The following is a 21838-nucleotide window of genomic DNA, read 5'->3' as shown; positions in this document are numbered from 1 at the left end:
GGCGTTATGGTGCTGTATTGTAACCTAGAGTAGCTCTCCTCTGTAGTAAGAATCGCAATGTTACTGCGAGGCGAGCATGTCATGTGCACACGTAGCATTTCTCAAGTGAGTAATCTCCTCTGTAATATGAGAAACCACTTTACTGAGTAAATACTGAAATGCACACTTATCCATTCGTAAGTATTTAGTATTAGACTTGACGTCCTCCACCTGCAGCTCTGGTAATAAATTTTGCTCAGTGCTTTTGTTACAGCGATAAAACCCACGGCTTCACCGAAATACGTTTCATTTTTCCACCGCTTCCCTAGCAAATACACACATAATGCAACCGTAGAAAAAGCAAATGTGGCACATGTTAACAAGTTGTTCTTGTCAGCCATCTTGAACTTTGACGAAAAACGTGATGACTGTAATATTTCTTTTTAGCGTCACATCAAAAATTTTTGTCAAAGAATTTCCACAAATATATGATCACAATTCTTTGTGAAAGAAAGGAAATCACACACACCCATGCCCGAGGGAGGATTCGAACCTGCGACCGTAGCCGTCGCGCGGTTCCAGACTGAAGTGCCTAGAACCGCTCGGTCACTCCTGCCGGCCGCCCTCCCTAATACAGACTTGACGTGGTCGCCCAACTGGATGTTACTTCATACTATTGCACCAAAATATTATAAGATTTACTGTGCTCAACTTGCCCACCACTAACTTTGCTATCAGTTACAATCGAGTACATTCACTCTGTTTTATGCATGATCTTACATTTATTTTACCAGGAGATATCTTTTACATGAATGTATTGAAAATTCTATGGTACTTTTATATTTCCGTTAAGACCAAAGATTCCATTTACATTTCAAAAATGTTAAATATGTTCTCAAGTGGATGCGTGAGACACATCCAGACAGTAACCAGCCTCGTCCCAGAAATTTGCGAGCATGGCTGGAGATACTTCATTAACTGGTGTTGCCATGACGTCTTCCAATTCAAACCGAGATGGTGCAAGTCTAGGCAAAACAACGGAATCTCTTATAAACCACCACAACAAAAAACTCACGTAATTTGAGGCGGAAGCTAATAGTTCAATGTGAGATCCGTGCGCCTCTTGTGGCCGATATAGCGTTGAGTCATCTCGTAGTTAAGAATTGCAGCTGTAATTGAATTGCTACTGTTGAAATTGAGACTGAAAAACGCCTTTCCTTGCTGTGTTACTTCCTTCTCGACTCAACGCACAAAATAAACAAGCGAGCAAGCTCCAGTGAGAGCCTACCCGACAAGCATACTTATAACTGGCCCCACGGTAAACATTTGCTTTCGATTCGTCATTTAAAGTTCACCTAAGGTTTCTGGTTAATTCATGTAGAAGATATAATCTAATAAATTCGGTTGAATCTTCTTGAAATGCGGCACAATGGGTAAACGTCCCCAAACATTATTACTTGTATTACGTAGCGTCGTTTACAGAATCAAAATACATCTACATCTATATCTACGTGATTACTCTGCTATTCACAATAAAGCGCGTGGCAGAGGGTTCAATGAACCACCTTCAAGCTGTCTCTCTAGCGTTCTACTCTCGAAAGGTACGCGGGAAAAACGAGCACTTAAATTCTTCTGTGCGAGCCCTGATTTCTCTTATTTTATCGTGATGATCATTTCTCCCTATGTAGGTGGGTGCCAACAGAATGTTTTCGCAATCGGAGGAGAAAACTGGTGATTGAAATTTCACAAGAAGATCCCGTCGCAGCGAAAAACGCCTTTGTTTTAATGACTGCCACTCCAATTCACGTATCATGTCTGTGGCACTATCTCCCCTATTTCACGATAATACAAAACGAGCTGCCCTTCTTTGTACTTTTTCGATGTCATCCGTCAGTCCCACCTGGTGCGGATCCAACACCGCACAGCAGTGCTCCAGAATAGGGCGGAGAAGCGTGGTGTAAGCCGTCTCTTTAGTAGACCTGTTGCACCTTCTAAGTGTTCTGCCAATAAATCGCAGTCTTTGGTTTGCTCTACCCACAATATTATCAATGTGATCGATACAATTTAGGTTATTTGTAATTGTAATCCCTAAGTATTTAGTTGAACTTACAGCGTTCAGATTTGTGTGAGATATCGTGTAATCGAAATTTAGCTGATTTCTTTTACTACTCATGTGAATAACTTCACACTTTTCTTTATTCAGGGTCAATTGCCACTTTCCATACCATACAGATATCTTATCTATATAATTTTGCAATTCGTTTTGATCGTCTGATGACTTTACAAGACGGTAAATGGCAGCATCATCTGCAAACAATCTAAGACGGCTACTCATATTGTCTCCTATGTCGTTAATATAGATCAGGAAAAAAAGAGCGCCTGTAACACTTCCACGCCGGATATTACTTCTGTTTTACTCTCCGTCTATTGCTACGAACTGTGACCTTTCTGACAGCAAATCACGAATCCAGTCGTACAACTGAGGCGCTACTCCGTATGCACGCAGTTTGGTTAGAAGACGATTGTGAGGAACGGTGTCGAAACCTTCTGGAAATGTAAAAATATGGAATCAATTTGACGACCACTGTCGATATCACTTATTACTTCATGAGCATAAAGAGCTAGTTGTGTTTCACAAGAACGATATTTTCTGAAACCATGCTCACTATGTGTCAATAAATCGTTTTCTTCGAGGTACGTCATAATGTTCGAATACAGTACATGTTTCGAAACCCTACTGCAAATCGACGTTAGTGATTTGGGTCTGTAATTCAGCGGATTACTCCTACTTCCCTTTTTGGGTATTGGTGTGACTTGAGCAATTTTCCGGTATTTAGGTACGGATCTTTCTGTGAGCGAGCACTCTCTGAGACGAACCTGACTGGTATGCAATCTGGACCGGAGGCCTTGCCTTTATTAAGTGATTTAAGCTGCTTCGTTACTGCGTAGCACTTGTTCTTGATTGGAATTCAGGAATATTTACTTCGTCTTCTTTGGTGAAGGAGTTTCGGAAAACAGATGCAGTTTGTGATACCAGACAGAATACCTTTATGTGTCATCTACAACTACACCTAAACTGTGCGATCCAACTTACGGAGTGTGGCGGGGGGTACTTAACTTGCCACTTTCACTGTCCCCATTTCCCTCTCGAGTCGTGAATGGTCCGCCGCAAGAACGATTACTGGGAAGTTTCTGTGCGGGTTCCATTCTCAGTTATTTTATGTTCATGGCCATAATTCGAGAAAAAGGAAGCAGGAAGCTAATCTTCTAAGAATGTATCCTCTCGGAGCCTTAACAGTAAACCACGCCATAATGCCGCCCCGCAGCTTCTGCCACTGGAGTTACCTGAGCGCGTGTGTGACGACTTCGCGCTTGGCAGACGAACCCGTAACGAAACGCGCTGCATTTCTTTGGAACCCCCTTATTTCCTCTGTCAGTCCTTTGTGTCGCGGAGAGCAGACCGACGAGGAATACTCTTTTATTGGTCGGACAAGGGTTGTCAGTGGAGTATACTTCCTGAAGATTCTTCCAGTGAATCTCAGCCTGGCATCAGCCTTATCAGCGATTCGCTTCCTGGGGGTCATTAAACTTTAAATAATTTCATGCTCATACTCCCAGATACACTACTAGCCATTACAATAGCCACACCAAGAAGAAATGTAGATGATAAACGTGTATTCATTTGACAACTATATTATACTAGAACTGATATGTGATTACATTTTCACGCAATTTGGGTGCATAGTTCCTGAGAAATCAGTACCCAGAACAACTACCTCTGGCCGTAATAACGGCCTTGATACGCATGAGCATTGAGTCAAACAGAGCTTGGATGGCGTCTACAGGTGCAGATGCCCATGCAGCTTCAACACGATACCACAGTTCATTAAGAGTAGTGACTGGCATATTGTGACGTGCCAGTTGCTCGGCCACCATTGACCAGACGTTTTCAGTTGGTGAGAGATCTGGAGAATGTGCTGGCCAGAGCAGCAGTTGAACATTTTCTGTATCCAGAATGGCCAGTACAGGTCCAGGAACATGCGGACGTGCATTGTCCTGCTTAAATGTAGGGTTTCGCAGGGATCGAATGAAGGGTAGAGCCACGGGTCGTAACACATCTGAAATCTAACGTCACTGTTCAAAGTGCCGTCAATGCGAACGAGACGTGACAGAGACGTGTAACTAATGGCACCCGATACCATCACGCTGGGTGATACGCCAGTATGGCGTTGACGAATACACGCTTCCATTGTGCGTTCATCGTGATGTCGTCAAACACGGATGCGACCATCATGATGCTGTAAACAGAACCTGGATTCTTCCGAAAAAATTACGTTTTGCCATTCGTGCACCCAAGATCGTCGTTGAATACACCATCGCAGGCGCTTCTGTCTGTGATGCAGCGTCAAGCGTAACCGCAGCCATGGTCTCCGAGCTGATAGTCCAGGCTGCTGCAAACGTCGTCGAACTGTTCGTGGAGATGGTTGTTGTCTTGCAAACGTCCCTATCTGTTGACTCAGCGATCGAGGCGTGGCTGCACGATCCGTTACAGTCATGCGGATAAGAAGCCTGTCATCTCGATTGCTAGTGGTACGAGGCCGTTGGGATCCAGCACGGCGTTCCGTATTACTCTCCTGAACCAACAGATTCCATATTCTGCTAACAGTCATTGGACCTCGACCAACGCGAGAAGCAATTTCGCGATACGATAAACCGCAATCGCGATAGGCTACAATTCGACCTTTATCAATGTCGGAAACAAGATTGTGCGCATTTATTCTCCTTACATGAGGCGTCATAACAACTTTTAACCAGGCAACGCCGGTCAACTGCTGTATGTGTATGAGAAATCGATTGGAAACTTTCCTAATGTCAGCACGTTGTAGGTGTCCACCGGCGTCATCCTTGTGTGAATGCTCTGAAAAGCTAGTCATTTGCATAACACAGCATCTTCTTCCTGTCGGTTAAGATTCGCGTCTTTAGCACGTCATCTTCGTGGTGTAGCAATTTTAATGGCCAGTAGTGTATTTATGTATGGTCTACATGCGCCTCTTTCAGCGGTAATTAAAAAATAACGCGCCTTCATATCTGTTTATGCTCAGTACGTTACTTTTGAAAATCTTGAGAGCCCGTTGGTAATCCTTACTTTAAGCGCCGATTTTCTACAGGCCATCTTGCATTTCGGTATGTTTTTTTTTTTTTTTTTTTATCGCTGCGTCTTCTTTGTGTATCACAGCTGTGAAAATCCTCATGGAACTTCCGATGTTATCCACTAGATCACTACATTCGCATACGCCAGAGTTGACTTTTTCGTCAGAAGATCTGCCTCCGTTGAGAAACACATTGTATGTTCTGTTTTTAGAAGCTGTTTACTGCACTTACGCAGTTGGTCTGATATTCCGCAATCTCTTACTTTGTTCATTTCGCGAAAGTGCTGAATTGTGCCGAACGCTGTCTTGGAATCAAGGACACACCATCAACGTGAGCCACGTTATCTACCGCTTCTGCCGTCTTGTGGACGAATGGAGCGAGCTGGATATCAGACGATAGTTGTTTTAGAAACCCGTGGTAATTCCTACAGAGAACGTTTTCGGTCTTCACAGATGTCATAGCTAGCGAGCTTAAAACATTTTCCAAAATTCTGTAACAGGTCAATGTCAGAGACACAGGGCGCCGGCCGCTGTGACAGAGCGGTTCTAGGCTCTTCAGTCCGGAACGTCGCTGTTGCTACGGTCGCCCGTTCGAATCCTGCCTCGGGCATGGATGTGTGTGATGTCCTTATGTTAGTTAGGTTTAAGTAGTTCTAAGTCTAGGGGACTGATGACCTCAGATGTTAAGTCATAGTGCTTAGAGACATTTGAACCTTTTAGATATAGGGCTATATATAAACGTAGGCTTCCGCGGCCATAGTCACAATCAACAAAATTTTTCTGGGTTTGTGACCAATTTGCCAATATGTAAAACTACCGACGTTTCGGTCACTATTCCAAGTGACCTTCTTCAGGATGGTTTTACAAAAACAATAACACCGTGAAAAAGGTCACATATTGACAATGCGGTCACAAACCCTGAAAAGTTTTGTTGACATAGGGCTATAGTTTTGTGTGTCTGTTCGATGAACTTTCTTGGAGACGGGAATGATCTGGGCTTTCTTCCGATCAATAGAAAAGCTTCGCCCCTGTAGCCACCTACAGGACACTTGCTAGAAAAGAAGTTCTTTCGCATACTTTACGTAGAATTGAATTTATGTCATGCCAGATTCAGTGGATTTTCCTTTATTTACCAAATTCGGTCGTGTTGATATTCCATGGTGACTTACTTCGATAATTGTCGTTCTTATGTATCTTTAAAGGAGGAACTACAGCATAGTATTCCTCGGGGAAATGGTTTTGTAAAAACGCGATTTAGTATTTCTGCTTTCTCTCCGTCATCTTCTGTTTCGATCCCATCATGATCACGGAGTCGACAGATGGTTTCGATTCCTTCATTGGTGTAACATAAGACCAAAACTCTTAGGACTTCCTGTCAAGTCGGCGGATAGAAATTTACTTATGAATTCGATTATTGCTTCCCGCGTGGTTCTCCTCACGCTAAATTTGGTATGGTTCGTTTTTTGTTTGTCTACAGGGTTCTGGGTACGTTTAACTTGCAGTGAAGCACACTTTGCTTTCGCAGCAGCTTTCTAACGTGACTGGCGAACGACGGCGAGTCTTTCACACTTCTCATAACCTTGCTCGGCAAATATATTCGTGTATCTAAAGCGTACCGCACAACACTCACGAATTTTGTCCTTTGATACTCATCATTATCAGTGCTGGAAACGGTTTTCGTTTTGACCGCTCATAGTAATCCAAAAACTGTTTCCTGTCGCTCTTGACAATCGGAAGTATTTTCCTACATTCTACATATTATTATTTGCAGTCTTATTTAGTGATACTGTGACATTCTTATGATCACCGATTCCCTGTTCAACGCTAACTGAGTCGAAAAGTTGGAGCCATTGCCCTCACGAGTTAGTTCTCTGATATGCTGCTTAGTGCAATTTTCAGATAAGGTATTTAGAACATTTCACATGATTTTCCATCCCTGTCACTGCTCCATAAGTGGTGGAGTCTCCCAGTCTACTTCCAGTAAGATGAAACCTGCGCCTAATACTGCAACATAACCAGAAAAGAAAGTAATCTATTACGTGAAGATCGCTTAGTAACTACAGGTTCAGATTACGGCTATTGATTACTGTCTTCAGAAGTGATTAATCAATTAACAGCTTCGTCGTGATATTCAACAGTTCTACTTACGCACTGTCAACATCACAAAGACGTATAAAATAAGTCACTGGATTATACATCACATTATCACGTTTTAAAAGGGACTGGTTTAAAATGCTGTCATGTGTTATTTATACCAAAATTATGGAAGAGAGGGCTATAGGAAATGGAAGGGAAAAACTTTAGGCCATAGGGTAAGCAGGGAAGATAACAGCACCCATTATGTCCATTTACGTTTTCTATATGCATTTTTTCCAAAATAATACCTTAAAAGGATAAGCAAGGTTAAAAATAATGGCAGTTGTAAAATGTTAAAAATTTCTGTTTATTACTGAGTTGCAAATTCCGTAAAATGAGCGCTAGTTTGAACACCTCCTCAATTGAACATTTCGCACCCAAAAATCTATCTAAACACAGAAAGTTATGTACGGAATGCTGCATCTGCCCCTAAAACTTCGAATGCTTTTATCTTCCCAACTGAAATTGTTATAAATTTGATATAAACTGATTTGTGCACAACTTGTTAAAATACATCATCTACATGATATAAAAATTAAATTATAAAACTTTTATCCATTCTGGGTTTGGAATAAAAATTGAAGAATAAACGGCGATTGGTTGCAGTAATTCCTGAAACCTTTAAAAATTACATTGTCTTGAAGAAAGTATATCTCGTTGGTGTAATTCTCTGGAATAAGTACATAAACTGTTTTCTTAACTCCGCAGAAAGAGTAATGTTTCTTATGTTTATCTATCTCAATAAATATTCTCTCCGTTATTGTTTCGTAAATTAGAGAGAATAACAAATTATTTGAAACACCCTACTTAAATATAAAATTGCATCATTGGGTAGCAGAACGTGTCATTTGCCTCTTTATCTAACAGATTCTGATGCAGAATCAGAATAGCTGAATAGCTGAAAGGCTTAAAAGTGTATGTTATAAAAACATTGGTCAAAACGGAATATTACATTTACTAGGTGATAATACACACCCTCTCGACATTTTGTAAGCTTACCATACTATCGCTGCCTGCCTACAAATCGAGAGTTGACTCTCTCGAAAGGGCTGGGTGTGATTGTGTAGAGTAGTGCGTGGCCTTTCGCTGTAGACGCCACTAGCATTTCTAGACGATTGGCGTAAAAACACGGCAGCTGTTGCGTTGCCAAAAATATTAAAACCCTTACCGTACATCTGTTTGTTTTACATCGTGTTTCAGCACCAAAATTATTTGAAAATTATTATGAAAAATATAGTTTCCGGATTTCTGAGTCATGTCGTCGAAGGAAAATCATCCGCATCAACAGATGAGGACTCGATCATAGCTCAGTGGACACTCTAATTGAGAGAGGCTTATAAACTGCGTAATCAAAATTCACGAGAACAGATAATTTCGTTTGCATATCATAAGGTGAGATCAACAACCAGGCACGTTGCGAAAAGGTCACCCGTACTCTCATAATTGTGACCGGTAGCATATCATTAGGATGTACTAATGTTAATCATGAGAAAATGTACCGATAACAAATTATCTCAACAGTGATTTGTAAGTGACTGAGGTGGTAGTTAACAATCGGTGTGAGTGAACAGCACGGCAGTAGATTTCAGTGCACTGTTAGTAAAGCCGCTGTGACTAATGTGCTAATTGCAACATACGTCTATTGTAGGATCAAAACAGTCTGTGACTGGTCCAGCCCACATTAGTGTGTTTCACTGGTAAAATATACGTGGATCTTTAGAAGATATTTGTGGTCCCCGTTATGTGTGTGCTCTTCCATCCTGCAGCTAACTAATTAAACAAATATAGCATTAAATTCCGGTTTCTGGTTGCAGCATTGAGAAGATAAGCGCCGACTGGAAACAGCTACCTGTGATCTAGGCACACGGTCATTAAATATTCCGAACCACGGATCTGTATCGGGTGTAAGTGATCATCGTATTTAATGAAAACTCATGAACAGATTATGTAAGTAGGCTGTTTAGGTTTTCTTATTGGTAACGCCACGTAGCGCTCTGTATGAAAATCACTGGCTGTGCTGTGTGCAGTCTGTGGCTAGTTTACATTGTTGTCTGCCATTGTAGTGTTGGGCAGCGGCAGCTGGATGTGAACAGCGCGTAGCGTTGTGCAGTTGGAGGTGAGCCGCCAGCAGTGGTGGATGTGGGGAGAGAGATGGCGGAGTTTTGAAATTTGTCATGAACTGCTATATATATATTATGACTATTAAGGTAAATACATTGTTTGTTCTGTATTAAAATCTTTCATTTGCTAACTATGCCTATCAGTAGTTAGTGCCTTCCGTAGTTTGAATCTTTTATTTAGCTGGCAGTAGTGGCGCTCGCTGTACTGCAGTAGTTCGAGTAACGAAGATTTTTGTGAGGTAAGTGATTTTTGAAACGTATAGGTTAATGTTAGTCAGGGCCATTATTTTGTAGGGATTTTTGAAAGTCAAGATTGCGTTGCGCTAAAAAATATTGTGTATCAGTTTAAGCACAGTCATGTATAATTTTTCTAAGGGGACGTTTCAATTACACCACTTCCTTACTTTTAACCTTCCCCTTTTGCAGGTTACAGCTTCAGTGACTAGCTACACAAAAAAGCAACAGCAGCCCAATATAATTTTCAAATTCAGAATCATTTTCTTCATGTAGGGTATCGCAGCCGTATATTTCTTACAGTTTATTTTGCAATTTTCCACCTCTGATGTTTTTCACAAGTGTTCCATTTATCACACTTTGCCCGATTGGTGAATTGCGGGTTTACGGGCAATTTTCGTGCGCCGTAGGTGTCGATGTGTTGTGCAATTATCGCTTATTAAACGGCAGATATAACCGATGAGAAAGCGATCACTTAAGGTGCAAGCGTCAGAATTAATCAACGAAAGCGAGATCACACGGTGTCTTATAACGCGGCATTAGTTATTAAAATGACTAGCGTAGCACGCAGTGAGCTTTCTGGTTTAGGTTCAGATGCTTGCACGTCATGTGCTCGCTTCCCGATCGTCTATACAGGCTGTTACAAAAAGGTACGGCCTAACTTTCAGGAAACATTCCTCACACACAAATAAAGAGATGATGTTATGTGGACATGTGTCCGGAAACACTTAATTTCCATGTTAGAGCTCATTTTAGTTTCGTCAGTATGTACTGTACTTCCTCGATTCACCGCCATGATTTCATACGGGATACTCTACCTGTGCTGCTAGAACATGTGCCTTTACAAGTACGACACAACATGTGGTTCATGCACGATGGAGCTCCTGCACATTTCAGTCGAAGTGTTCGTACGCTTCTCAACAACAGATTCGGTGACCGATGGATTGGTAGAGGCGGACCAATTCCATAGCCTCCACGCTCTCCTGACCTCAACCCTCTTGACTTTCATTTATGGGGGCATTTGAAAGCTCTTGTCTACGCAACCCCGGTACCAAATGCAGAGACTCTTCGTGCTCGTATTGTGGACGGCTGTGATACAATACGCCATTCTCCAGGACTGCATCAGCGCATCAGGGATTCCATGCGACGGAGGGACATTTTGAACATTTCCTGTAACAAAGTGTTTGAAGTCACGCTGGCACGTCCTGTTGCTGTGTGTTTCCATTCCATGATTAATGTGATATGAAGAGAAGTAATAAAATGAGCTCTAACATGGAAAGTAAGCGTCTCCGGACACATGTCCACATAACATATTTTCTATTTTTGTGTGTGAGGAATGTTTCCTGAATGTTTGGCCGTACCTTTTTGTAACACCCTGTGTACGCCGTTTAATAAGAGGATACTAGTACAACACATGAAAAACCGCCGAGAAGAAAAACTTGAAAATGTCCTTTAACAAATAATAATTGTCCCATAAGGAACGAAGCTTTCGACTGCACAGAGACATAAAAATTTATTGATAAAGTTGAATTATAATAAAAACTCTTGCTCTTTAGATGAAATTTTCCTTAACTTTACGGCTTGTTGCATCTCTAGTTCCAAAATTAAACGCTGAATCTTGATTTTGAGCTGTGGAAGTGATCGTGGCCTGTTGACCTACACACGAGATTTCAAACTCTCCCACAGAAGAACTCACATGGCGTCAAATCACGCGATCTGGGTGACCATTTCTACGTGACATTTGGGAGAAATCACCTGGGCAGCGGGAAGCACAGCATTGTTGATAAATTATTAATCTGTTTGTTGAAATAGTAGGATTAAAAGTCTACGACCGGTGCTGCCCTTACTCCTAGTTTGAAACACTATAATTTCAACAGCAGTATACGAGCAGTGCGCCAAGACCTCCTTAAACGTATCCCGTCTTATTGAGATATACAGGAATAAGAAACTCTAATTCAATCTGCACAACAGAGTCGCTCCTGTGAGTACTACGGAGCCGTAGGTCACCTCCATGCTCATCTTTCGCCGCAAACCAAAAGCACAACGAATAAACCCCGTCATACGGGATGACACCTTGCGAATGAAAACAGAACCCGTAACCTATACAGACAGAGCCACGAGTCACGAACCTTACCGAAGCACTTCGCCAACAAACACTCGTTAGTAGCTTTCAGATTCAATCTAACAATAAATCATTACAATTAAATAAGACCGTGAAACCCAAACTGAGTCAGAAAATCACGCATATATTGCTCCACAACTTGAAATTCCAACCCCGACACTCGAATCTAGTGTGTACCGTCAACCTAACAACACGCCTTTCGAGTCCAATCACGACTACTGTTAATAGTGTAAGAGGCGACGTTTCGAATATTCGCGAAGCAAATGCTGCAATCCCAGTGAGCAAACTGAATCAAAAATGGACGACAACATTCACTCAGGCCATTCACAAGGGGCCAATTGGATTGTCAACCAACGCCTGAAAGGTAAAGGACAAAAGACACATAGAAAAGGTTACATCAACACAAATGGATAAAAGACAACTCACAGAGTAGATGACCCACTTCTGCGTGTAACAAACCTTATGTGGGCCAGTTCATTAAGCTCGATACTGATCACTAACTACATCCCACAAACCAAACAGGACCGAACCAAGAGACAGTGCAGCGGGTACGGCAGTATTACACAAGAAGGATTGAGAAATAGCACCATATCATTACCAAAAACGGTCGAAAGTATTGCCTACAATTTTCAGCATATGCAAGTAATAAACATATAAGCAACATCAAGGACCAGTGCACAACTTGCAAGACAGTTTTATGTTGGAGCGGTGGTGGAGTTACTTAACTACTTACAGGGTGGTCCATCTGAAGTTTCGGATGAGATTATGTCGAAAACTACACATCGGGTAAAAATAGTTGGTAAGACAAGTTCATAAGATCAAAGAGGGTCATCAAATGATGCTACACGTGAACTCCAGTCCCCGCCGCCTTGAGTGGGGCAGGAGGCAACTTTTAAATCTTAAATGGAAACACCGATTTTTTATTGCAGATTCAGATTCTCCACAAAAAAAGAATCAAGTTTTGTCTGAAACATTTTTTTAAACCATTGATAGATGGCGCTGAAGTCGAGAAAAATGTAAAATTGGGGAAGAACTCTGATTTATATAGAATTATCCGAGAAAGACGCATCAAATCGATAAAAAATGCACACCAATTCTTTCGTTACGCCATGGGTCTCCGTATGAGCTCTAACTTCTCATATTCATGCGCAGCGCATGTTAGAAGCAACACAATCATTTTGCAGTGAACTTCAAACGCCGGTCCTCTGAATTCTCTCAAAATTGATTTTCAATGAGAACATCGCCTTCCATCCAGGGATTCCGATTTGAATTCTTCAAGCATCTCCGCAATACTTACGTGTTGTTCGAAGCTGCCAGTAAGAAATCAAGCAGCGTTTACAGATGAACCATACTTTCCTAGCATTCTGCCAATAAACCGGAGTCGACCATCCGCCTTTCCTCCCGCAGTCCTCACATTATCGTTCCATTTCATATGGCTTTGCAACGTTACGCCCAGATATTTGAACGACGCAACTTTGTCAAACAGGGCACTACTAATTCTGTCTCCGAACATTACGGGGTCGCTTTTCCTACTCATCCGCATTACCTTACATTTTTCTACAGTTAGAGCTAGCGGCCATTCATCACACCAACTAGAAATTTTGTTAAGTCATCTTGTATTCTCCTACAGTCACTCAACTTCGATACCTTACCGTACATCACAGCATCATCAGGAAACAACCACATACTGGTGCCCACCGTGACCGCCAAGTCATTTGTTTATGTAGATTTATTTATTTTATTCGTGTCAGAAACATTTGTTGTTGTTGTTGTGGTCTTCAGTCCTGAGACTGGTTTGATGCAGCTCTCCATGCAACTCTATCCTGTGCAAGCTTCTTCATCTCCCAGTAACTACTGCAACCTACATCCTTCTGAATCTGCTTAGTGTATTCATCTCTGGGTCTCCCTCTACGTTTTTTACCCTCCACGCTGCCCTCCAATAATAAATTGGTGTTCCCTTGATGCCTCAGAACATGTCCTACCAACCGATCCCTTCTTCTAGTCAAGTTGTGCCACAAATTTCTCTTCTCCCCAATCCTATTCAATACCTCTTCATTAGTTATGTGATCTACTCATCTAATCTTCAGCATTATTCTGTAGCACCACATTTCAAAAGCTTTTATTCTCTTCTTGTCCAAACTATTTATCGTCCATGTTTCACTTCCATACATGGCTACACTCAATACAAATATTTTCAGAAACGACTTCCTGACACTTAAATCTATACTCGATGTTAACAAATTTCTCTTCTTCAAAAACGCTTTCCTTGCCATTGCCAGTCTACATTTTATATCCTCTCTACTCCGACCCTCATCAGTTATTTTGCTCCCCAAATAGCAAAATTCCTTTACTACTTTAAGTGTCTCATTTCCTAATCTAATTCCCTCAGTATCACCCGACTTAATTCGACTACATTCCATTACCCTCGTTTTGCTTTTGTTGATGTTCATCTTATATCCTCCTTTCAAGACACTATCCATTCCGTATAACTGCTCTTCCAAGTCCTTTGCTGTCTCTGACAGAATTACAATGTCATCGACGAACCTCGAAGTTTATATTTCTTCTCCATGGATTTTAATACCTACTCCGAATTGCTCAATATACAGATTGAATAACATCGGGGAGAGGCTACAACCCTGTCTCACTGCCTTCCCAACCACTGCTTCCCTTTCATGTCCCTCGACTCTTATAATTGCCATCTGGTTTCTGTAAAAATTGTAAATAGCCTTTCGCTCCCTGTATTTTACCTCTGCCACCTTCAGAATTTGAAAGAGAGTATTCCAATCAACATTGTCAAAAGCTTTCTCTAAGTCTACAAATGCTAGAAACATAGTCTACAAATGCTAGAAACATAGGTTTGCCTTTCCTTAATCTAGCTTCTAAGATAAGTCGTAGGGTCTGTATTGCCTCACGTGTTCCGATATTTCTACGGAATCCAAACTGATCTTCCCCGAGGTCGACTTCTACTAGTTTTTCCATTCGTGTGTAAAGAATTCGCGTTAGTATTTCGCAGCTGTGACTTATTAAACTGACAGTTCGCTAATTTTCACATCTGTCAACACCTGCTTTCTTTGGGATTGGAATTATTATATTCTTCTTGAAGTCTGAGGGTATTTCGCCTGTCTCATGTATCTTGCCCACCAGATGGTAGGGTTTTGTCAGGACCGGCTCTCCCAAGGCTGTCAGTAGTTCTAATGGAATGTTGTCTACTCCCGGGGCCTCATTTCGACTCAGGTCTTTCAGTGCTCTGTCAAACTCTTCACGCAGTATCATATCTCGCATTTTATCTTCATCTACATCCCCTTCCATTTCCATATATTGTCCTCAAGTACATCGCCCTTGTATAGACCCTCTATATACTCCTTCCACCTTTCTGCTTCCCCTTCTTTGCTTATAACTGGATTTCCATCTGAGCTCTTGATATTCATACAAGTAGTTCTCTTTTCTCCAAAGGTCTCTTTAATTTTCCTGTAGGCAGTATCTATCTTACCCCTCGTGAGATAAGCCTCTACATCCTTACATTTGTCCTCTAGCTATCCCTGCTTAGGCATTTTGCACTTCCTGTCGATCTCATTTTTTCAGACGTTTGTATTCTTTTTTGCCTGCTTGATTTACTGCCTTTTTGTATTTTCTCCTTTCATCAATTAAATTCATTATCTCTTCTGTTACCCAAGGATTTACGATGTATAAAATGATGTACAATATTTACATGTCGTACGTGTATATATATTTACAAGACAATTATTTACACTTTTGCCGCCCTGAAGTTAGAGACCTCTGTTGGATTTGGCATTGCATGTAGCGGGTCCTCTGTTGTGCATGTTGCTGGACTTTGGGTACACTGGAACAGGTGGAAGGTCGTCTGCGTAGCTCCACACAGAGTGGCCATTCCTCTAGGACACCCCATTTAGATTGCTCTTACACTTCGTGACACCCGAACGTAGTCTGTTGAGGGATCACCATGTACTCGAATTCTCTGTGTAGCCGGGTGGTAGTCTTTCGCTTGGTGTAATCCATCCCACAGTACTGGTAAGCGTTGCACGCCATAGTTCGAATGAGCATTGCCGTGGTGCCCCAGCTAGAGCCTTGGTAGATCTGAGGAAGCCCTTTCTGGATTTTAGTCGTGGGTTTGCTGGTTGATAGCCATAAGGGGGAGGGGTGAGCTTCGGAAATTTCTGATTTTTTATTCTCACTTTTCGCTGCTACATCTCGGCGGATGTCTGGGGGTGTAATTCCCGCTAGGCTGTGCAGTTTATCCAGAGGAGTAAGTTTCAGGCACCCAGTGATGATACGACAAGTATCATTAAGAGCGACATCTACTGTTTTGGCGTGGCAAGAATTGAACCACACTGGGATTGCGTATTCTCCGGCAGAGTAACCCAATGCAAGGGAAGAGTTTCTCATAGTGTTGGCGAGTGCTCCATACGTTGTGCCTGCTTGGAATGTAGGCAGTGCCTCTTACATGTTAATACACGGTGAAGGGTGACCGCTAGGTATTTGGGATACGTACAGTGTTCTAGTGATGTTTCTTCCCACGTGATTTTGAGGGCTCTAGCTGCCTGCCGGATTTTAAGATGGAAAGGGCAAGTCTGTGTTATGTACAGAATAATAACGATCCTATTACACTTTCCTGGACTTCCCTAACGATCCCCATGTCTCTTCCCTATTTCGCGATAATACAAAACGAGCAGCTCTTCTGTGTACATCCTCCAATTCTATCTGGTAAGGATGTCACAGAGCTGAGCAGTGTTCTAGCAGAATAATGTAAGAAGCTCTTTAGTAAGTATGTTGCACCTTCCAATTGCTCTGCCAATACAACGCAGTGCTTGGTTTGCCTTCTCCACAACATTATCTGTGCAACCGTTCCAGTGTCACTTGTTCGTAATTGTGATTCCCAGGTATTTATGTGAACTGACAGCCTTTAATTTCTCTGATTTGTTGTGTAACCGAAACAGATTTCATATGGTTGACTTCACACTTTTCTTTATTTGGGGTCAATTGCAACTTTTCCCATTATAAAGTCTTATTGTCTAAATCATTTTCCAGTTCGTTTTGATGATCTGATGACGTTACAAGACGGTAAATGACTGAATCATCTGCAAACAATTTAAAGGGGCTGCTAAGATTGTCTCCTAAATCGTTTATATAGATATAAAAATGATAGCTTTATGAAACTGGATGTATATTATTGAATCCTTGTACTTTCAGCATTGCAGCACAGTCAGCAATCGTGATAATCTAATATATAAGAAACTATCAGCCTCTATTGCGGTAATAATTGAGACTCCTTCAGAAGATATACCTGAATCTATAATATGTCTAAGAGAGCATGGTCTAGAAATAAAACTAAAACAGCCTGCATAGGCGTAGTGACATTTTAAAAATGAGGTACATAAGTACTAAGTCAACACCAAGACTTTACTTAAGCTCTGGCGTGCGCCTCGTCTCCATGGATGCCGTGCGGTGGGCCTCGGGAGCTCACGTGAAACTAAGTAGGACTAGACAACGCGCTGCAAGTCAACATGGCGAGGAACATTGCGCATGTCTGAGGCCATGGCTATCAAAGATAAAAGACCAACGCAGTAATATCTAAAAACAAATAAGTTATAGAAATGTTGAAAATCTTAAACATAAAGCCTCTGCGCCAGCCGGGGTGGCCGAGCGGCTCTAGGCGCTGCAGTCTGGAACCCCGCGACCGCTACTGTCGCAGGTTCGAATCCTGCCTCGGGCATGGATGTGTGTTATGTCCTTAGGTTAGGTAGGTTTAAGTAGTTCTAAGTTCTAGGGGACTGATGACCTCAGGAGTTAAGTCCCATAGTGCTCAGAACAATTTGAACCATGAAGCCTCTGCACCAATGTAACCAAACTATGGATGGATTTATGTAAGTTCGAACACACTACCCGGACTTACACTATTAGAATATATCGGCCCTTTCACAACGATTCTGCATAACGGACCCATCGTTTTAATGAAAGATGGCATAGGACATAAAATAACGATGGGTGCGTTGTGAAAGGGCCGATATATCCTAATAGTGTAAGTCGGGGTAGTGTGTTCGAACTTATATAAATCCATGCATAGTTTGTTACACTTCAGTCATAACTTGGTGCACAGGGTTTATGTATAAGAATTTCAACATTTCTGTAAGTAATTTATCTTAAGATATTACTGCGTTGGTCTTTTATGTTTGACAGTCGTGGTCTCAGTCAGACATGCGCAATGTTCCCCGCCATGTTGATTTGCAGCGCGTTATCTAGTCCTGCTTAGTATCACGTGAGCTCCCGAGGCTCACCTAATGGGGTCCATGGTGACGCCAGAGCTTAAGTCTTGGTGTTGTTCAAAATGTTCAGATGTGTGTGAAATCTCATGGGACTTCACTACTCAGGTCATCAGTCCGTAAGCTTACACACTACTTAACCTAAATCATCCTAAGGACACACACATACACCCATGCCCGAGGGAGGACTCGAAACTCCGCCGGGGCCAGCCGCACAGTCTATGACTGCAGCGTTCTTGGTGTTGACTTAGTACTTATGTACCGCTTTTTTAAAATGTGACTACGCCTATTCAGGCTGTTTCAGTTTTATTTCTAGACCATGCCCTCTTAGACATATTATAGATTCAGTTATATCTTCTGAAGAAGTCTCAATTATTTGGGTTGAAACCTAGGTAATGGTTGGTTTCATTACCGCAATCGAGACTGATAGTTTCTTATATATTATTGAATCCCCCTGTCGACTGAATATTGATTATAAGTGTCATGTAATGTTTTCTGGAATGTACATAGCCTATGTGATTTAAAGCGGAAAGTGCGTCTTGTATGAGTACACACCGTGACGTCGCTGTCGGCAGGTACTCGCTGATGATGATGTGCTGGTCGCACAACGCGGACGACCGGCCGTCGTTCGCGACCATCTCGAAGCACCTGGAGGGCGCCCTGGGCCGCAGACCTGTCTACGTCGACTTCTCCAACCTGAGCCCAGACTACACGTTCCCTCCCACCGAACAGCAGCAGCAACAGCACCAGCAGCAGCAGCAGCAGCAGCGGCCGTCTTTCAGGATGTGATATCAGCAGACGGCTCAGCCAGAGTACGCCTTCCTCCCCCCAACAGGGCAGCTGCAGCAGCGGCAGCCATCCAAGAGACCGAAGGCGCCAGGCAGATCGACCAGGCGCCACCGAGTCCCGCACCGAACAGCTGCTGCAGCGGCGGCTGCAACCTCAACCGCGGTCAACATCGTGACGTCACACGGAGTTGAGCCAGTCATTGTACACTCTTCCACTGAAAACTAGCAGCGTCAGAAACAACACGCGTCGGTGTCACCTTCCGGTAAATGATGTCATCATGAAGTACCACCTGGTAACACTTTTCCTCACACCATCCAGAGACCACGGCTATCCTTTAGAAAACGCGCAGCTTGGACTACATATTAACTTCAATAGCGACAGCGACATCAGCGGTCTGTACAATGTGATACAACCCGAAAACTGAAGAGCCTAGTATCATTCTGCGTGTATGATGGCCAAAACTAGTTCATTCCTACTACAAATCAGTGGTACAATAGGAACTATCACTTTACGGCTTCCATGTACAGCATTCGCCTGTGTGCCCGGTTACACTGTACATTTCTCCCGACAAAGCGTTGCTGTAAGCAGCACCTTCGTTACCAGCCTTTGCCTGAATTCAGTGTGGTCCTCCTTTCACTTCCTCAGCCAAGTACAGGACAACTCAGAAGTCGTTGTGAGGAAGTTTGGCCACCAGGACAACTCAGAAGGCGTTGTGAGGAAGTTAGGCCACCAATGGTGCAACTCAGAGTCTACAGAGCCGGAAAAATAAAACTGACCCTCAAGACAATTCATGCACGTTGAGGTAGGCACCCCAAATTACATAGTCTGCTGCGGATGACATACATGGTTTGCCTGCCATAAGGTTCATGAAACATTTGCTGAGCCAGTTTTATTTTGGACGCCCTGCAAAACACCAATAAAGGACTGACAGTAGTGTTCGTCCTAAAAAATCACTGTCAGGAAGACAACGTTCTGATCAGTGCCCAGAAGGCTTCTGGCTGGCATCATAATCAGTTGTTGGCAATCAGATGAAAGAGTGATTTACAACAGAATGTCCTTGAGCACAACGTGACTCCAAGAACTAACATAAACTCGCTGACAAATTCTGCGGTAGGGTCAGTAGGATGCCAGTGATACGTCGTCAGCAGTGTCGGATCTAAAAAGTTTTCCACGCTGCTACTGCTCATAAGGACAGCACATTGGTATGGTTCCCTGACTCCCCAAAATATATCGGCAAACATCGTGAACAGCTTTTTAGTCGACAGACGAAACTGCAATTTCTACCATAGGGGCGTTGAGTACACCGCAACTCCGTGTACAAGGCACGCCAAAAAATAACACTGGGGCGACCAAAGCTGCACCATCACGACAGTTACCACATGTATATTCACTTCTCCACCGAAAAAACAGAGTCACTGAAACAAGCACAGGCAGATATAACCACCTGCCGCAAGCGGCGGAACAGAGAGGTAAAAGCAGGTGCTAACCACATATTCACTGACCAAGTCAGCTCAGCTGAGGCCACGTTGGCGCGGATTTATATGTATGGTCATCGACACGTCTTGTCACATATGCTTTGTTCATTTATTACCATTTCAGAAACTAAACTGGGTGTTCACTGATTGTCCAGCTGTCATTATTGCTTGAAATATTCAGACAAAAGCTTTTGAAAGCTACGTTTTTGGACAATGTGATTAACGATATTATTCTGGGGTTATACATCCAGCTGTTCAGAATTTTGATTCAGACGTATCTAAATCAAGTTATAATATTAATGTCATCATATAGAACTATTTGTGTGAGGCAGTCTAAAGAACATTAGACTTTATTGTTTAAATTGATGTTTGATATTTCTGTTATGGATTATTAAAATTCAGTGCGCCGAAGAATATAAAATTCTCACATTATGTGGCACTTGAATTAGGATTTCACTGGAATGATTTGAATATATTCCAGTTCCTTTCACAAAAATTACGCCTTTATGAAACGAAGAGCTTAAGCATTCAAGCTGATGTGTACATAGCAGATTAATAATACATGTTTATGACATGAGTGTATAGCAAGTGAAAATAAAAGAAAGGCAAAACATAAGAAAGGTAAAACAAACTGGGAGATGTAAATAATTATACGAAATGTTTGTGTATGTCTGTGTGCGTATTTATGTGTATATCTGAAGCTCGAGAAACAAATGTTACATTTTCTTGCTCATTGCAGTTGAATGTAAAAGTACCTTGAACTCAGATGTGCTGTCATATAGTTTGTGTGCATGTATGACTTCGTTTAAGTGGACTAAGTTAATTCGTTGTAATATACAGTGCAGATATATTGTGTGTTTCTGAGTACTCATAAATGCTTTCAGAAGTCCTACGACATTTGTTCCTTGGCGTTACAGAAATGGAGCTTCTCAAATCACACAAGCTGTGATTTCATTACTTACAGAATGAATGAAATTCATCTTCTTTTTAAACCTGAAACATCTTATTTCCAGTTTATTGAATTTAAAATTTAAGGGACCTAATGTTATGAGCTTAGAAATGTAAAAGTAAGAAAGGTCTGTAAAACAAATACAAATTATGTATGAGAAATAAGATATAATCGAAGTTGCTCCCAGAGGGCCCAGGGGTTGTAATGTTATGAAAACACGGGACAGTTTAATATTTATCACACATTCAAAGTTGATCACATTCATTTTCTTAACAAAGAAACTTCTTCCTCTTCACGTTGAAAAACTTCACAAAGTCCAGCAATCGATGCCGTAGTAATTCAAAGCTACCACTCAATGAGAAACAGCTCTCTACTTATTTTTTAGTGCTTAATTTTTTATGTTGACTCGAGAGTGCAAATTCAGTGTGCATTCACTTTGAAAAATGCTTAGGAACATGCACTCGTTTGCCTATATGGAAACAACATTGTAAAACTGTTTGTAAACACAGCAAGAGATACCATTCTAAAGAACTATCGCTCAAGAAATTCCACTAATTGTGTCGGCGAGTCTCTTGTATAATTGCGTAACTATTCTCATTATGTGTA

At 41.9% G+C, this 21838-nt stretch overlaps 1 protein-coding gene across 1 annotated transcript in view; it reads left to right on the top strand.

Annotated features, from left to right (window-relative positions):
* Window positions 1–20522, top strand: part of LOC124788467 (tyrosine-protein kinase receptor torso-like) — a 151629-nt gene extending 131107 nt beyond the window's left edge. Inside the window, exon 11 of the mRNA XM_047255737.1 lies at window positions 18595–20522. Coding sequence (XP_047111693.1) covers window positions 18595–18808 — 214 coding nt within the window. The 3' untranslated portion in view covers window positions 18809–20522. The remainder of the gene's footprint in view (window positions 1–18594) is intronic.
* Window positions 20523–21838: the final 1316 nt, after the last annotated feature.

Source organism: Schistocerca piceifrons, chromosome 3 (assembly GCF_021461385.2).
Source record: "Schistocerca piceifrons isolate TAMUIC-IGC-003096 chromosome 3, iqSchPice1.1, whole genome shotgun sequence".
NCBI lineage: Eukaryota > Metazoa > Arthropoda > Insecta > Orthoptera > Acrididae > Schistocerca > Schistocerca piceifrons.
The sequence above is the reverse complement of the archived record's forward strand: the minus strand, read 5'-3'. Positions and strand labels throughout refer to the sequence as shown.